General features: G+C 45.4%; 2 protein-coding genes across 2 annotated transcripts; one reads left to right on the top strand and one right to left on the bottom strand.

The window, feature by feature from the left end:
- Positions 8,384 to 10,714, top strand: LOC8080300 (phosphoribosylglycinamide formyltransferase, chloroplastic). The gene is made up of 5 exons (XM_002447807.2): positions 8,384 to 8,916; positions 8,993 to 9,104; positions 9,582 to 9,758; positions 10,050 to 10,176; positions 10,291 to 10,714. The coding sequence occupies exons 1-5, from the start codon at positions 8,556 to 8,558 to the stop codon at positions 10,402 to 10,404; spliced, it is 891 nt and encodes a 296-aa protein (XP_002447852.1). The 5' UTR covers positions 8,384 to 8,555; the 3' UTR covers positions 10,405 to 10,714.
- LOC110436350 (serine/threonine-protein kinase SAPK7) lies at positions 11,197 to 17,037 on the bottom strand. The gene is made up of 9 exons (XM_021463231.1): positions 16,640 to 17,037; positions 16,439 to 16,513; positions 16,238 to 16,339; positions 16,042 to 16,095; positions 15,828 to 15,920; positions 15,496 to 15,588; positions 12,158 to 12,262; positions 11,956 to 12,054; positions 11,197 to 11,872 (listed from the first exon to the last, which is right to left on the bottom strand). Exons 1-9 carry the CDS (start codon positions 16,757 to 16,759, stop codon positions 11,534 to 11,536), a joined length of 1,080 nt encoding a protein of 359 aa, XP_021318906.1. The 5' UTR covers positions 16,760 to 17,037; the 3' UTR covers positions 11,197 to 11,533.

Here is a 17,643-nt window from a genome sequence, read left to right as displayed (position 1 = left end):
GCCTGAATTTTCATTCGGTTTTGAGCATGTTCCAGTCTCTGCTTGAGCATTGTTAAATGGGCCTCCCGATTCTCGATGACCTCTGTCACAGACTGAATGGTGTCCTCAGTGGACTGAAGTGGGGCACCCAGATTAGCTTCACAACCATAGAGAGCCTTGAATGGAGAACAACCAAGGGCGCTATGATAAGAGGAATTGTACCACAACTCTGCAAAAGACAGCCACGTCTTCCAAGTTTTAGGATCATCCTGGACAGAACAGCGCAGATACATCTCAAGGCATTGGTTTATACGCTCAGTTTGACCGTCGGTCTGCGGATGGTAAGCAGTAGACAGTGCCAGATTGACTTTATACAACTTGAACAGCTGTTTCCAAAAGGTACTGACAAAGATCCGGTCACGGTCACTGACAATACTGTGAGGTAAACCATGGAGTTTGACAATGCAGTCCATAAACAGTTGTGCAACAGTAGCTGCTGTATAAGGATGCTTCATAGGAATGAAGTGAGCATACTTCGTGAGTCTGTCCACCACCACCAAAATCACAGTGAAGCCCTCTGACTTAGGCAGGCCCTCCACAAAGTCCATGGACAATTCTTGCCACACACCAGCTGGTATAGGAAGTGGTTGAAGTAGTCCAGCAGGGTGCTCAAGGGAGTGTTTGGAATGTTGACAAATGGTGCACTGCTTAACAAAGCTATTGACATCATTTTTCATGCCCTTCCAGAGAAAGAGTTTCTTGAGTCTGTGATATGTGGCGCTTGAACCAGAATGTCCACCAATGGCAGATGCATGGAATGCCGAAATCAACCTTGTTTGTAGGGCGGAGTTGTTACCTATCCAAATGAGATTGTCCTTCTTGATCAGTCCTTTGTCCAACCTGAAACCATTGTCATTGGGACTAGAGATTGCCAGTTGAGTCAGGAGATTCTGAGCCTGGGCATCAGTTGCATAAGAGTTGAGTACCTCCTGGACCCATTGTGGTTGCACTTGAGACACTGCCTGTAAAGACATGAGATGGGCAACCCTGGAAAGAGCATCAGCAGCCACATTGTCCTTGCCCTGTTTGTAGACAATTTTGAACTGTAATCCCATTAGCCGGGTCATAGCCTTCCTTTGCATGTTGGAATGCAAATTCTGTTCATTGAGGTAGGATAAGGATCTATGATCAGTAAGGATGACAAATTCCTGTCTCTCCAAATAGGGTCTCCACTTTTCCACTGCCATAATGAGGGCCAGGAATTCCTTCTCATAAATGGACAGATCCTTGTGCTTTGTGCCCAAAGCTTTGCTAAGATAAGCCACTGGCTGGCCCTGTTGCATCAACACAGCCCCTACTCCTTCACCACAGGCATCAGTTTCAACCTGGAACTGCTTGTTGAAATCTGGGAGGGCCAAGACAGGAGTAGTAGTCATAGCCACCTTGAGGTTGTCAAAAGCCTCCTGAGCTTGAGCTGACCACTGGAATTGTTTCAGCCGAAGCACTGCAGTCAGTGGTTTGGCAATCACCCCATAATTCTTGACAAACTTCCTGTAATAGCCAGTGAACCCCAAGAAGGCCCTTAGTTCAGTCATTGTGGATGGTGTAGGCCAGTTGACCATGTCCTGAGTCTTAGCTGGGTCAGTGGCTACCCCTTGAGCCGAGATTATGTGACCCAAGTATTCCAAACTTGGCTGGGCAAAAGTGCACTTAGAAGGTTTGAGATATAGTTGATTCTTCCTTAAAACTTCCAGTACTTGTTGGATGTGCTGCAAATGGTCCTCCAACGAGGTACTGTAAATGAGAATGTCATCCAGAAACACCAGTACAAACTTTCTGAGGAATGGTTGCAGCAGATGGTTCATAATGCATTGGAAAGTGGCAGGAGCATTGGTTAAGCCAAAAGGCATAACTCTAAACTGATAGTGGCCTTGATGTGTTTTGAATGCTGTTTTATACTCATCTTCAGGTAGCATGCGAATCTGATGGTAGCCTGACCTCATATCCAGCTTAGTGAAAAACTTGGCACCTGCCAACTCATCCAAGATTTCCTCCACAATGGGCATAGGAAATCTGTTTTTGATGGTGAGAGCATTCAATTTGCGATAATCCACGCAAAACCTCCACTGCCCATCCTTTTTCTTCACCAATAGTACTGGAGAAGCAAATGGACTGTGACTGTGAGTAATAAGCCCAGCTTCCAACAGATTCTTCACTTGATTCTCAATCTCAGTCTTATGCTGTGGAGAATAATGGTATGGTCTTGCATTCACTGGAACTGCATCAGGAAACAATGGAACTGCATGATCATAGCTCCTATGTGGTGGAAGTTGCTTAGGGTCCTGAAATATGTCAGCATACTGAAGCAAGAGATCCTGGAGATCAGCATTCTCCGGGTTTTGTGATTGTGATGTGGCATGGGAAGCGGGAACCATCTTATCCACCATGACATAAGCCCAGATGTCATTACCCTGAATAGCTTTGAACATACCTTTAGCCGAAATAGGACTTGCTGCCACAGGTGCAGGTTCCAAACCCTGAAGAGTAACAGTCTGGTGATGATGCTGGAACTGTAATGTTTTGGCCTGCCAATCACACTGCATAGGACTGAATGTTCTGAGCCAATCATATCCCAAGACTGCATCATAAGGCAACTGGTCCAGTACAATCATGTCAGTAGTAAAGGTATGGCCCTGGATATACCAGTCCAATTGTTTCACTTGCTTGGTTGTGGACATCCAGGTATCATTAGCCAGGTGAATCTTCTGATGCTGAATGTCCACTGTAGGTAAGCGGGCTAACTGGACAAAAGCTGCGCTGACAAAAGTATGGCTGCTGCCAGTATCCACCAGAATCAACATGGTTTTGTTCTTAACAGTAGCTTTCAGCTTGATAGAGTTGCCAGAATCAGTACCAGACATGGCATTGAGTGAAAGTTGGCAAAAATTTTCAGTTAACATCTCATCAATAGCCATCTCATTGAGCAAGTCTTCACTGATCTCTTTGTCTAAGTCATTGACTATCATAGCATTCAACTGAGGTTTAGCTCTTTTGGGGCAGTGCTCGGCATGACCAGGCTCATACTTCTCCCCACACCCATAACAAAGGTTATTAGCCTTCCTGTAGTCCCTGAGTTGCTTATCCCTCCACAGAGTGCCATAGATGTTGGATGGTTTAGCTTCAGGTTTGGCTTGTTGTCCCCTGGGTGGGGGTCTGTTCTGGCTGAGTTTCAGTTTGCTGCGGTCTATGACCTTTTGCTGAATCTTGGCGATAATAACAGCTTTCTCCACAGATGAAGGGACCTGAGGTTCCACCACAGCTCGAATGTCCTCCCTGAGACCCCTGACAAAGTGAGTGGCAAAAAACATAGGATCATAATTGCCACCATGCATAGTGACATCGTACTGCAAGGACTGAAACTTGGTAGTATACTCTTCCACTGTGGTGTCCTGTTTGAGATCAAGTAAGTCATTCAGTGACGCTCTGTAATCATCACCTCCAAACTGACTCTGGATATCAGCAGAGAACCGCTGCCACGAGACATCTGGATAAGTCATCTTGTAAGTCTGCCACCACTTGGCTGCATTATCTTGCAGATGCATTGAAGCTGCTTCCACCCACAGAGTATCAGGAATTTGATAGATCCTGAAATAGTTCTTACACTTATCCAGCCAGATCTTGGGTTGAGAGCCATCAAAGGAAGGGAACAACATCTTGGGCAAAGCATGATGAGGTAAGACGTCCCGCCGATGTGGAAGCCGATTGTGTCGAGGGTGAAAAGTTGTGTCCTGTCTGGGGTTGGCTCTCTCATTGGCAGCAAACACATTCTCAAAAGTGTCCACCTCATTTGCCACTACTGATTCAGTAGTATCTGAACGGTCCTCATGGGCAAACTGACGAAGAGTGATCTGGGCAACAGCATGTCCATTCGCCCTGACTTGCTGAGCTATCATGTCTTGATCAGCAGTGCACTTGTCCACTTTCAGGCTTGTCTCCTGCAACTGTTGTTTGACTTGTTGTTGAGTGACACCCAAATCATTCATGCGCTGAGAGAGCAGGTCGAGATGGTCCAACACCTCGCGCCAGTGGCCCTGCTCAACCCCAGCATTGGTAGCCATTTGATCCAGCAAGATGGAGGTCTGAGCCGAAGGTTTCGGTGACTTGGATGGTGCCGTGGTGACCAACTGAATCAAAACAGAAGAACAAAATATGGTGTAGCAGCCGGTTCAGTAACAACCTCCCCAAAATCCTGCAACACCAAATCCCCAACTCCCGGAACCGAGGCTCGATCGAGGAATTTTACAACGGAAACAGTGCTCCGCAACCCAAATCGAAGGACGGTTCCTCGCCAACGCCACCGCTCCGCAATCGTCCGTTAGCTTACGGAATTTTACACGGAAACAATTGTTCCGCAACCCTGGGCTAGAAAACGATGCGAGCACGAGAAGGAATAGATGTGAGCTAATGAGAAGAGCTCACTGAGGTTCACGCCGCCGAACCGAAGAGGTTGATGTAGTCCCCCAGTCGAGTTGTCGAGCCGGAGATGTAGACACCCAGTGGACGTGGCGCCGTGTCGCGCCTGGATCCGTCGCCGATGCGAATCCCGATCTGCCGCCGCCGCCTCTCGCCAACTCGCAAGTGACGCTGCGAGTGAACCCCTTCACGCCGCCGCCGAGCGCTTGTCGTGGCTGGAGGATCGGATCGATCCGGCAGGAGTATGTGGACCAAACTCGTGTGAATCTCGCTCGATGGCAATGGACCGTGCGGCCGACGCCGAGCGAGAGCGAGCTGGGTGGGTAGGGAAGGGAAGGGCCGAGGATGGACTGTCTTTGATACCACTGTAATACCCCTGGCCACCGGCGGTGATCGCCGGAGGCGTGAGCACACAACGGATATCGCCGACGAGGAGAACAGAGGAACCTCTCTGTCTCGTGTTCTATTACCAAATGATTAACTGTCTTACACGCAACAGGTTCCAAACCATATATGGCCGCAGCCTACTGGTCCCTGGGACCTACATGTCATAGACCGATACAAAGTAGTAAACCTCTTTACGCTTTACAGAGATGAATACGCCAATTACATAATACGCCTTCAGCTATCGGTTATGACACACCCTCCCTTCCCGGGGAGATCCCGTCTTGCTGGCAGGTGTGGAATGCAACCGCCGGTCGAACCCCGAGCGAGCAGCAGCCGTCATCGCTGGCGCTGGGACAAAAAAAAAAATGCATGCTGTCGCGGGCATCGCGCGCGCGGACGCGCGGCCCAGGCAGCCGCCGGACGGACGGCCGGCCGGCCGCGATCGCTGTTGTGCTCACGGCTCACCTGACGTCCTGACGCACGCGACGCGAGATCTGTCGGAATCAGCAGGCTTGCTGCCTATCCGATGAATATCCCAGTGCGGGTGCACGCGACAGCGACGCCCCCACGAAAGTGGCCTTCTTCTCGTCGTCTCGTGCGCTCAAAATATACTAGTAAGGTCTTGTTAAGAACCGTAAAGATTTTAAATGTCACATTTTTGTTTGTTTGTGACAAATATTATCTAATTATAATTAAAAAATTTATTTCGTGATTTACAAGAAACTGTGCAATTAGTTTTTGTTTTTGTCTATATCTAATGCTTCAGGTATGTGCTTAGAAATTCGATATGACGGAAAATCTTGAAAAAGTTTTTTGTTTTTGGATGATCTCAACAAGACCTGTACTATTCATCTACACAGAGATGCTACGAGCGAGAGAGAATCCCTCCCAGGCACATGTGATTGAGATTTGCTCCTAGAAATCCCTCCCAGTCCCAGGCAGAGGCAGGGCATCTGCGCGCGTCGCTCTCCGTCCTCGGCCGGTGACCATTTTCTTGCCGGATACGCCTACTTTCTGTCACGACGTGCGTGCGTCGTTTCCATTTCTTTCGGGTTCATTTGGCAGGGAGTACACGTACACGTATTTTGGGCGGCAGCTTTGTCGAATCATTACGAGTTAGTACGTATTATTACAATGTGCGCATGCATGCATGTGTCCGGCCTGGAGGATGTGGATGCCTGCTAGGTCAGTATAGCAGTCAAGTCTCGTGTGCGACTATTATATGTATACCTTTTTGGTAGATACTGTACATCATGTGGAGATATATCTCTCGACCGTCCCTCTGTCCGTTGCACCGGCTCAACAACAATGCTGCCTGGTTCCCAGGTTCTATGTCGGGCCATCACATTGTAAGTCAGAGTCAGACGACTGCCGGCGGCTAAAGATGTCAGCGGGGTGGTTTCGGGTTGGACATGTGTGAGTTTCGGTTTGGGATTGGGGATGATTTTTTACCTAGTTTTCGGATTCGGGTCTCGAAACCTATCGGATTCAGTTTCGGGTTTAGTTTTCCACCCGTGGATATCCGATGGATATTCGAAATAAGTCATTAGAATTAATTTTTTATATTTTATAATATAATAATAATAACTTGTTTACTTAGATTATGAAATTTATTTTAAGCTAACTCATGAAAATATTTATGTTTTATTGTCTCTTGTTTATATATGTAAATATATGTATATATATTATATATATATTTATAGAAAGTCCTTATTGCTATTATTATGTCGACATAGAAAGCAGGTTTTAGGTATCCATTCGGGTTTCGGGTATCCGTGGGTTTGGTTTTTGGGAGAGGTTATCACCTGAATCGGTGTTCGGTTCGGTTTTGGGTTTCGGGTTCGGGTGCACATAGAGTTCACTCGATCCGAACCCGTCCCGTTGCCATCCTTACCGGCGGCACGCTGCACAGCAACTTAATTTCAAGCCCTTAGGAAGCTAGGGGCCTGTATGGTCAGCGCTGGTAAAGTCATCATATCGAGTATTTGGACACATACATGGAGTACTAAATATAAACTATTTACAAAACTAAAAACACAGTATGAGAGTAATTTGCAAGACGAATCTTCTAAGCCTAATTAGTCTATGATTGGACACTACTAAATAAAACAAAAATGCTACATTTGTTAAACCTTAACACTCCCAACCAAACACCACCTAAGTTCCCGCTTCTAAAACCATTGTTTAGTAATCAAGTAGTAATTAATTAAATTAATACTTGTCTATACGAGGAACAGACCAAAAACAAAACACAATGTGTGCAAGGTTGAATCTTCAGCCTCTGCTCATCACAACCATACTCCCTTCGTCCCAAAATAATTGTCATTCTCGCTTCCCGAGAAATAACTTTAACTAAATATATATTAAAAAGTATTAATACTTATAGTATATAATTAGTACAATCGGAAGATCTTTGAATCTATTTTTTTAATAAATTTATTTGGAGATACAAATGTTGCACTTATTTTCTATAAATCTAGTTAAACTTGCGACACAAAAACCTAAAATGACAATTATTTTGGTACGGAGGGAGTAGGTCGTTACTAATCAAGGCCAGTATGATGATGCTTTTGGAAATTAACAGCCAGCCTGCTGACGCACCGGTGATCGACCCAGCTTAATTTGCCATTTATTCTAAGCAACGTATTAACAAAATCTTCACATTCACAACATAAAGCATCTCATGGAGCTCATAATAAAAGAGTTGCCAAACACCGCCATTGCATAAACATTTTCTACTGATGGCACTTTTTCCATTTCACTAGCGGTTTTAAAACCGCCTGTATGAATGCATTCCACTAAAAATGATGCATTCCACTGGTGTCACACCGCTGAAAATGGCAACTTTTTTGAGGTGGTGGATATTCTGACATTTTGATGGGTTGGAAATAGAAATGGGAGATGAGTTTTTTTGCTCGTTTTCATCCGTTTTCATTCTTACACAAACAACCGGTCCCTTAAGATTTCTATAGAATTATTGGAATTTTTTTATTGGACCAAGCCCATAAACTCTAACACTTTGCAACCGCCATTAATGTAACCATTTGTGAAGAAATATTCATACCCCGACGTAACTTTAGGTAAAAAAATCCATCAGGTCTCTAGGTTTTTAGGTTTTGGGTATTACTCGCTTCATTCCTAAATAATTGTCACAATTGATATATGTGTCACAAATTTGACTTAATTTATAGAAAATACATGTAATATTTATATCTCTAAAAAATTTATTTTAGAACTTCTTTTAATAATACTAATTATATACTAAAAATATTAATATTTTAAATATATATTTAATTAAAATTATTTTTTGAAAAGCGACGAATATTCTCTGCGTCACGCTCCGCACTAGATCGGAAATCCGACGATCGTGTGTGACCCATGCAGTGATCGGGCCCAACGTAGCCCAAATCAGACGAGACGCGGGCCGTCAGCTCGGCCTTCCCCGCATCCCGGCCCGGTAGACGACCTCCCAGGCCGCCTACGGGTTACGGCCCATGTCGTATGATCTTTTGCGCTGGGCAGCCCTCCTTCCTGCGACAAGCCTTTGCCTTTCCGTCCCGTGTCCAAGATTCTCCTCGCAGTCCGCCGCCGCCCACCCGCCCGCCGGGGGGCGCAACCTGCCCGTCAGCCTTTCCCCCATCCGCGGCGCCCATTCTACCTGCCGCCTACTGCTCGCGCGCTTACTGTATCCGCAGCAGCTTTCTCCACCCTTGGCAATGGAGGCCGCGGTCGCTCACGCTCCACCTGCTCCGGCCCTGCGCCGCTCGCTCGCCCTCAGACCCACCACGCCCGCCGTCCGGCCGGACCCAAAGCCCTGGCAGGGGGTAGTGCGATCGGCGAGGCGCCAGTCGAACGCCGTCAGGTGCGAGCCGTCCCGGCGCCCGGAGCCGCGGCTGCGTCTGCGCGCGGCGCAGCCGGGTGGTGCTGACGCGGCGGCGGCGGCGGCGGCGGCCGGGAGGAGGAAGCGGCTGGCGGTGTTCGTGTCCGGAGGGGGATCCAACTTCCGGGCGATCCACGAGGCCGCGCTGGGCGGGGCCGTGCACGGGGATGTCGTCGCGCTTGTCACCGACAAGCCAGGTGAGGGAAACTGCACCTGCACCCCCAAGCGAAGGTGCCCCACACTGTGAGCGGAGGCTGAAGCTGTGCGTTACAGGTTGCGGCGGCGCGGAGTATGCCAGGAGCAATGGCATTCCTGTGCTCGTGTTTCCCAAGTCCAAGTCTGCGCCCGAGGGGATTTCGGTTGCTCAACTGCTGGATACCCTGAGGTTGTTCCTGCTTCTTATACCTGTCTCTGATTCTTTTTTGTTGTGTCAATTTCAGTTTAGTAATAACTCGGGTGAAAAGCACCACTCAGAGTAAGTCAAGCTTTCTTATGTTTGTTTATGCCAGTAAGATACACACAGAGTCACGCTCGATTACATGTACAGGTACTTATAGCCAAGTGATGATCATGTTTCTGCATCATTAATTAGAGAAGTTGTTACTTCTTTGAACCCTCTATGTATCTTTCTGCTGATATTTTTTGAACTTAAACTTTAACGCAATATTCGGTTGGAATAATACTATGGAACAAGTCCTTCATCAAGTGCCACATTGTTACATAGACTTGCTCTTGACTGTAGACACTGTGGTTTTGATTTGTTCTGTTAGGCATTGGATTGTGCTAATCTATCTTGTGTATTGTAAGATATATGTTTTTTCTGACTAGTGAAATAAGCCTTTTATATTTAACTTTTAAACAGGGGATACAGTGTAGACTTTGTTCTTCTTGCTGGTTACTTGAAGCTTATACCCGCTGAATTGGTCCAGGAATACCCAAAGTCCATATTAAATATCCATCCTTCTCTCCTTCCGGCATTCGGAGGCAAAGGTTTTTATGGTTCAAAGGTGCATAAAGCCGTTATTGCCTCTGGAGCAAGGTAATTTAGAATTCTCTAGCTTGTCCAAGTAACTGCATGCCTCCATTGACAAATGATATAGCTGTCTGCCTATACAACACATTCACCTGTTGATCCCCTAATAAACATGTGTATTCATAAACCTGTGTAATTTCAAGGAACATAACGCTACATTTTGTTGTAACACACTTTTTGAGTTGAATGTAAACATTTTAAAAATTGATATACGTGATGGATGGCTGATAGAGAAATGGCCAATTATTTTGCGTGTCAAATGTGACTTCTGTTATTTGACAACAATTTTCTGTTCAGATACTCAGGTCCAACTGTACATTTTGTGGATGAGCACTATGATACCGGGAAAACATTAGCCCAGAGGGTTGTGCCTGTGTTTGCGGATGACACACCAGAGTTGTTGGCTGCAAGAGTCCTTCATGAGGTAAGATTTCAGCCTTCTAGCTTGAGATAGCTTCAAGCTACTTCTGCACATAACTGAAGTTAATCTGCAACCAGAAGTATTGATCAGTTAGTTGATTTGAAACTTGCATCTCAGGAGCATCAAGTCTATGTTGAAGCAGTTGCTGCTTTGTGCGAGGACCGCGTCGTATGGAGGGAAGATGGTGTCCCACTTATCAGAAGTCCGATAAATCCTGATGTGTACCTCTAATTGACATTACTAGCACTATTTTGAAGCAATAATGGAATTTGTAGAGCCCCTGCCACTTTTCCAAGGCAAGGGGTACTTAACAGTTGACGTAGGTTGATACAGGGCACAACTTAGTTGTCATCGAAACATTTCCATGTGTTGGAAGTGGAAAACAAATTATTCCAAAAAAAGGTGGGAAACAGTGTCCAATAGGCTGCAGTATGCATTACTGCATGAAACAAGGTTGGATTTTACCTTGATTTTGAGATAACTACCAAATATTGTGATTGCATTATCCTTCAGAAATTCCTTTTTTACTGTCTGGTGTTTAGATGAGCAAATCTTATTAACGATCGCTGGATCTTGTGATGGTCTTTTATTGATTGAAGGTCTTTCAAAACAAAGGGGGCACCAAACAGTGTGGTTTGCCTTGTCCTCTGGGAATTCTTTATTACTGTTCGTGATGTTTAGACGAGCAAATCTGTAAACACCCCATGGATCCTATGATGGTCTTCTATTGATCGAAGATCTCTTTGGTACTTCCTTTTTTTAATCTTAGATCCCTTTGGTACTTGACAGTTGACACATCATTTTTCATTTGTTATATTATTGTATGATTGTCGCCCCACTGAAGTGACCACGAATTTACTTTAAACTTAACTTGCCACATCAAGTATCTTGATAACATTACATTAGGAATACTTGTGATTTCTACCGGAAAAATCTTGAAGGTATGCACGAAAGCACATTCCAGTGCTTTACAAAATCATATTGGCAATCTGCACATAATGATCTATATAAGGAAACCGTACATAGACATTGTGTTATTGTCATTGATGCTTTGGCTTAGTCAATGTGATCATCGTCCACCAAATGAACAGACAAATACATCATGCAGTTACAGACGGAGTATGCTCAACGAGATGTTTTATTCCATAATTATGTTCCCCATGCTGGCTTTAATCAGTCAATACAAGGGCAATGCTGGAACCACTTCAATACTTTACACTGTTGCAGGCTTGAGGCATCACAGGAAAAAAAATGAAAGAAAACTTGGAAACAAGACCACAAACTATCAGGTCCATCATCAGCTGCTACCACAACATCTCCTGTTTGGGGTCTCCTCTGTCGCCGGCGAAACCCTCAGGCCTCAGCTGATATGAAACTCCCCGCTGGCATGGACTTGCTTCACCTGTTTGTCATACTCGTCCTCACCATCCTCTTCCTCCTCATGTTTTCCGTCTGGATTCTTGCTGTCCTCCTGCTCGTCCTCCTCCGCGGCCCAACCAAAGCCAGCCACGGGGGTGGAGGAAGGAGGCGGCGTCCGCGCCTTCTCCACAATCTTCATGATCTCCTCCACGGACTGGACGGAGTAAGTCGGGGCGCTGTTGTCTTTCTTGTAGTACATTGCCTGTGCAGGTTCAGTGAGCTCTCTAGGCAGGTTCTTCAGGAACCAGGGGTGGTTCCTGATCTCCCTGATTGTTATTCTCTGCATGAATTTGGAGATGTAATGAAATCAGCGAACCAAATATGAACCACTTAAGATGGTCCCAAGTTCAAATATATGGGTACCTTTGCAGAGTTTGCAACAAATATTCTAGAGAGCAGTTCCTTGCAGTCTTGGGACACGTGCACATACTCCGGTATTTTGTATTGGATTGACATGATCCTCTATGAAAAGAAAGAATATATCAAGAATTACATTAAGTGATAAGAACTTGGGGTTTTAGATTGCTCATTATTAGGAAAAAAAGAGAAGCTCTGAAGTTGTTACCCCAATTGTCTTTCTGAAGTTCTTTGGGTCATCTGGGTCCTCAAAAGGGTAAGCACCGACCAGCATCACATAAAGGGTGACTCCACAGGACCACACATCGGCAGTCTGAACCATCAATCAGATGTTGCAAATATGTTAAGGCAAAATAAGCAAACAAATATAAAGGCAATGACGAATCGGTAAAGTTTGAACTAAAGAACATTTACTGCCAATAGGATATTAAGATGCAGTTCTGATCATCGATACAAGTTTTAGAAAGGCTCCACATTCTGTTGGGCCACACATGCCTGGAATTCTGGACATCGTGTGGGATGTTCTGAGACTGAATTTCTACTGTTAGTATTTGGTGTATGTAGTTGGCTCGCTAAAAGATGCCATACATCATTCAAGTGGTCTTCATAGTAGGCAAGACTTCAGCTATGTTACATTTGTAGCAAACTTCTAAAATGTACGCTATGAGCTTTCATAGAGAAAACAATACAACTCGGGTGAACATTTGACCTGTATCAACCAGGGACGAAGCTAGAAAAAAATTTAGGAGGGGCTGAACAAAAGTTCTACATCAACTTAACTCTACTATTACTCCTCGTAAATATAGATTAATGATGAAATTCACAAAATATATCTAAAAAATAAAGTGTTCAGCTCACCCTATCTTATAAATTTATGTCTAAAATCAGAAGGAGAGCACTAAAAATTCCACTGTGCCAGCAGCGGTAGGGGGGGCTGGAGCCCCCCTAGCCCCACTGCTGGCTTCGTCGCTGGTATCAACCCAGGTACCCAGCTAAATAAACAAGCAACAACTTCCAAATCAAAGATAAGTAAGCAGTGATATAAGGAATCTATGTAAAAGTTTTAAATTGAGGGTTTATTACTCTAATGGTGATATGTTGAGGATAAAATATGGTGTTACCGCATTAGAGAATATTATAGTTTGGTAGTTGCTCGCCTTTGACCCCGCACAAATGAGGTTGTTTTTAAGGAGTTTAGGGCAATATAAACAACTGATGTTGTTTTTAACTCATATAAATGAGTTATCAAACTGAAACTGCTGATCCAAGAACTTTGCAGCGAAGTCAAATTCACTCAGCATAAAATTAGGTATACTTGGAGAAATAAAGACTGTGAATACAATCTTTCAAGGTGAAAGCAGACAGAGAACTTTATGAAATAGGAGTGGGCACGTATGGTTGGACAGATCAATGCCACTATGGTCTTTGCATAGTCTTGAAGGGATGTTCTCGAAATCAACCAAACCAAAAAAACAATGAGCTACCTATAGTCTCAAAGGCATCTTACTGTTTCTGACAAGCAAATGCAACCAATTTTGCAGTGCTGGAAAGGAGAAACCGAAACAGAATAATAGATTAGCATGGTTGGTTGGATAGCAATGGAACAAAATACAACCACTGTTTAGCGATAGCTGACAATGAGAAAAAAGAAAAAGGGAGAGTAGAAAATAGCTTCAAAGGACCACAAGAGGCCAAATAGCGGTTCAGTCTAACATGACTGCTTGAAAATGACTGCACTTGAGGGCCTCTAACATCAATCAGTTACTTTCAAAAAAAAAAAACATCAATCAGTTAAAACCATGATGGTAAAATGGCTATGAAAAGGACATAAAGTAACCAGCTTGTCACAAGGATGGATTCACCTAATATTTTCATGTATGTTCCTTTCTCAAATTCCTAATGATAGAAAAGTAAAAAAAAAAAAAAGTTCTTCTGAAGGTTGCATGCTCCTATTTACAAAATGGCACTTTGCTCCTAGCCATTCACTGATCTTCAACCTCACTCAAATTGCTATTAAAAAGAAAACTGACTCGAATCAAGTAGCACTTATGAACAATATATCTGGATCTACAGAATATCACTTTTTCTTCAGCCGAGCTAACTTTCTTCCAGGCCACAATTTAATAAAGCAAGCAGAATCGTACAGACTACAATCTTGACTGCTAAACTGGTCCGAATTCCATGAACCTAAACCTTTCGCCCACCTTCAGTTGTGTGTAGCTTGCAGGTGGAGCCTGCATCGCCATCAAGCATGACATGTGAACAATGTGAATGTCCAAATCGCTTCACAAAGGAAGGATTGAAGGAACATACATATCCTTGCATGGTCTCTTTTATGCTTTTTCAGAATGAGTTTTTTTTTTCAACTCAAACCACTCGGGCACTACCCCACTACTCCTAATTCCGCCAGTACCAGATCGCATTAGCTGGGAGTCTAGGCATCTAATCTAACAGCAGCCTCTACAGGAGCAGCGGCAACAGGAGCTAGTGACACTGACGACACTCACACTATGTGAGAGTCAGCATGGTCTCCGGGCCCCATTGCACAGCACACCCTGTTCGTCCCGAGCCCGGCCAGAGCACAGAGCTAGCACTGCATGCAGCTTGCCGCCTGCGTACCTGAAGCCGAATCACACGGCGACGGCGTGCGCGCTGCCGCTGCGAGGTCCCGAATCACGATGCTCCCTGGGCCCCACTGCTCGGTGGCAGGAGGCTCTGTCTGCCCGGCCACGGGCAAGCAAATCTCAATCCCGGACAAATCCCAAATCCCATAATCCGCCAGAGCCCACAGATCTCTGGGGCCCGGGGCCCACAGGCCTATGGACCCTAAAACGTTTCCTGTTTTGCAGAAGGGTGAGCCCGGTCTATAGGCATGCACTAACTCCAGTAAGGCCTTGATTAGTTCCAAATTTTTTTTAAAATAGACAATTTTTGTTTGTGTTTGATAAATATTATCCAAACATAGATTAACTAAGTTCAAAAGATTCATCTCGCAAATTACACTGTGTAATTAGTTTTTATTTTCGTCTATATTTAATGTTTCATCATACGTCTAAAGATTCGATGCAACGGAGAATCTAAAAAAAATTATAAATTTTTTTAGAACTAAACAAGGCCTAATTCTAGCTTTCTCATTATTCAAATTTAAACTATTTAAAATTTGACATGAATCTATTGAAAAATAATATTTATGACATTAGATAGTTGTGCTATTGAGATATATTAAATTAAGAATCTATAATATTTATACTACATCTATAATTTTTCTATAGACTTGGCAACCATATCTTTGCATTCATGCGATGGGCCCACATGCTGACACTGGTGCGCTCGCCTATAGACCTGGTGCACGGACGGACACTCGGGGGACGGGAGGCATTGAGACCCGCGTTACGTTACGTGGACTCCAAGGGGCCGGCACGTGCTCGTACGCAGGCTCACGACAAGCGAGACAGGATCGTCACTGCGACAGTGGGGCCCACTTTGCCGCGTCTCACAGTCTCAGGGGCAGAGAAGAGAATCTGACGAGGGGGGTGAGTGACTGACCTTGCCGTCGTATTCCCGGCGGGAGAGCACCTCCGGGGCGATGTACGCCGGCGTGCCCACCGTCGACTTGGGCTTCGAGTGCAGCAGCGACGACTGCATGCAATGCAACCAAAAAAGGCAAAGGGATCACCACGGTGGAGACAGAAGAAAGTACTAGTAGTGCGAGACGACCAGTAGTCTCTTCAGGGCAGGCAGGCAGAGAAGCATTTTCGGGTGAGCAGCTAGCAGAGCTCAAGCAAACCGAGGTGGAAAGAGGGGCGCCTTTTTTTTTTGGTGGAAAGTTTTTACAAGAAAACCGAGGAAGACGAAAGAGGCCGTGGTTTGAGGAGCACCTTGGAGTAACCAAAGTCGCAGATCTTGAGGCGAGGCGCCGGGCTGCCGTCCAGCAGCGTGTTCTCCAGCTTCAAGTCTCGGTGGCAGATTTGCTGCAGAATCCACGACGAAAATCTCTCGCATTGGACACTTCTTTCTTTTTGTTTGTTAATATAATATAATAAAAAAGGTCGATCCTCTTTATTTTTCTTCCATTGTTACTGTACTACTTACCATGAAGTGGCAGTAGCTGACGCCGCAGATTAGCTGCTGGAAGAAGTACCTCGCCTGCAAGGACAGCACAGCCAGTCAGCATTCACAAATCACAAGAACCATACTACAGCACAAGAAATCCCATCCCTTGACATGAGTTACAGGTAGCCGCATGATTCGGGCGAGTAAACTAACTGGTAACCGATCCCCACCGTACCTCGTCTTCGCTGAACCTGCCGGCGTTGCAGATCCGGTCGAACAGCTCGCCGCCGGCGGCGTACTCCATCACGATCGCCAGGTGCGTCGGCGTGAGCACCACCTGCAGGGAGGAAACGAAGGAACTCTCGCACACAAGCTCTTTCTTCACCAGCAACATATCAAAAAAGAAAAAAAAAGATGGCATTTTTCGGCCGCACACCTCCTTGAACCGGATGATGTTGGGGTGCCGGAGCGAGCGGTGGTTGATGATCTCCCTCGCCACATTCTCGTCAATCTGCAAAACGCAGACGAGCGATTCCACATGTCAGCAAGGAACGCCCTGACCTGAATCTCACTCTCTCACGCGAACCATCTTATATATGGCTGTGCTGTGCAAGAACTCGCTCGAACGCCCGGACACCTTCTGGCCCCGGGGGATGTACTTCATGGCGACGAGCTCCTTGGTCTCCCTGTTGCGCATCAGCCGCGCCACGCCGAAGTTGCCGGCGCCGATGTCCTTGAGCAGCTCGTACTTCTCCATGGCTCCCTGCTAGCTCCGGCGGACGGGGAGGACTGGACCGCGGCCGGACAGCTGATGTCTGATCGATCGGCCGGCCGTTTGATGGGGTTTGGAAGCTTCGCTGGGGTGGGGGACTGGAAAGGGGAGGAGAGGAGGGGGAGGGAAGAAAGGATTCGAAGCTTGAGGAGGCGGCCTCTTGCTGCTCGTTCGTCCGGTTCTTCGCTGGGAACGAGTTGGGCACCTATGTATGGGCTGCAGCGGCAGCGAGTGAGGAATCCGTTTTTATTCGGTGATTAGTTTAACGTGGCTTCGATCGCCATGGTGTGGCGTTCTTTAACTGTTACTCCATGTTTAATTGCAGTTTGAACCTTTGGTTTCTTCCAGTTTGGGCTACGGTCCTTGCGTGCTCTGCTAAGGCCTTGTTTATAAGCGAAAACTTTTTGGATTTCGCTACTGTAGTACTTTCGTTTGTTTGTGGCAAATATTGTGCAATCATAGGTTAACTAGGGTCAAAAGATTTGTCTCGCGATTTACAAACAAACTATATAATTAATTTTTGTTTTTGTCTATATTTAATGCTTCATACATGTGACCCAAGATTCGATATGATGGAGAATCTTGAAACATTTGATTTTTGGAGTGAACTAAACAACACCTCTCTTTTTTTTGGGGGGGGGGGGGCGGGGGGGGGCTGACAATTTATGAACTCTATGACAAACACACGGTACCCTTAAGAACGTTTCCAAGAGAACAGAGTGGTATTTTTGAGAAAGAATACGTAGCCGCAAACGCAAGCGCTTATGTTAAGACCCTGTTTGTTTAAGGTAAACTAGAATCTAGTTGGAAAAGTTCCATGTCAGAATTTTAACTGAAATTAAGATACGTTCATATCACTGGTGATTACT

This window comes from Sorghum bicolor, chromosome 6, assembly GCF_000003195.3.
Source record: "Sorghum bicolor cultivar BTx623 chromosome 6, Sorghum_bicolor_NCBIv3, whole genome shotgun sequence".
Lineage (NCBI taxonomy): Eukaryota > Viridiplantae > Streptophyta > Magnoliopsida > Poales > Poaceae > Sorghum > Sorghum bicolor.
This window is presented reverse-complemented; position numbering and strand designations above follow the sequence as displayed.

Coding starts and splice junctions, on each gene's coding strand:
- LOC8080300 (XM_002447807.2), top strand. CDS start 8,556: ATGGAGGCCGCGGTCGCTCACGCTCCACCTGCTCCGGCCCTGCGCCGC. Junction 8,917..8,992: donor GCTTGTCACCGACAAGCCAG/GTGAGGGAAACT, acceptor TGTGCGTTACAG/GTTGCGGCGGCGCGGAGTAT. Junction 10,177..10,290: donor CTGCAAGAGTCCTTCATGAG/GTAAGATTTCAG, acceptor CTTGCATCTCAG/GAGCATCAAGTCTATGTTGA.
- LOC110436350 (XM_021463231.1), bottom strand. CDS start 16,759: ATGGAGAAGTACGAGCTGCTCAAGGACATCGGCGCCGGCAACTTCGGC. Junction 16,096..16,237: donor GCAGGTTCAGCGAAGACGAG/GTACGGTGGGGA, acceptor CTGTCCTTGCAG/GCGAGGTACTTCTTCCAGCA. Junction 15,921..16,041: donor TCAGCTACTGCCACTTCATG/GTAAGTAGTACA, acceptor TGGATTCTGCAG/CAAATCTGCCACCGAGACTT.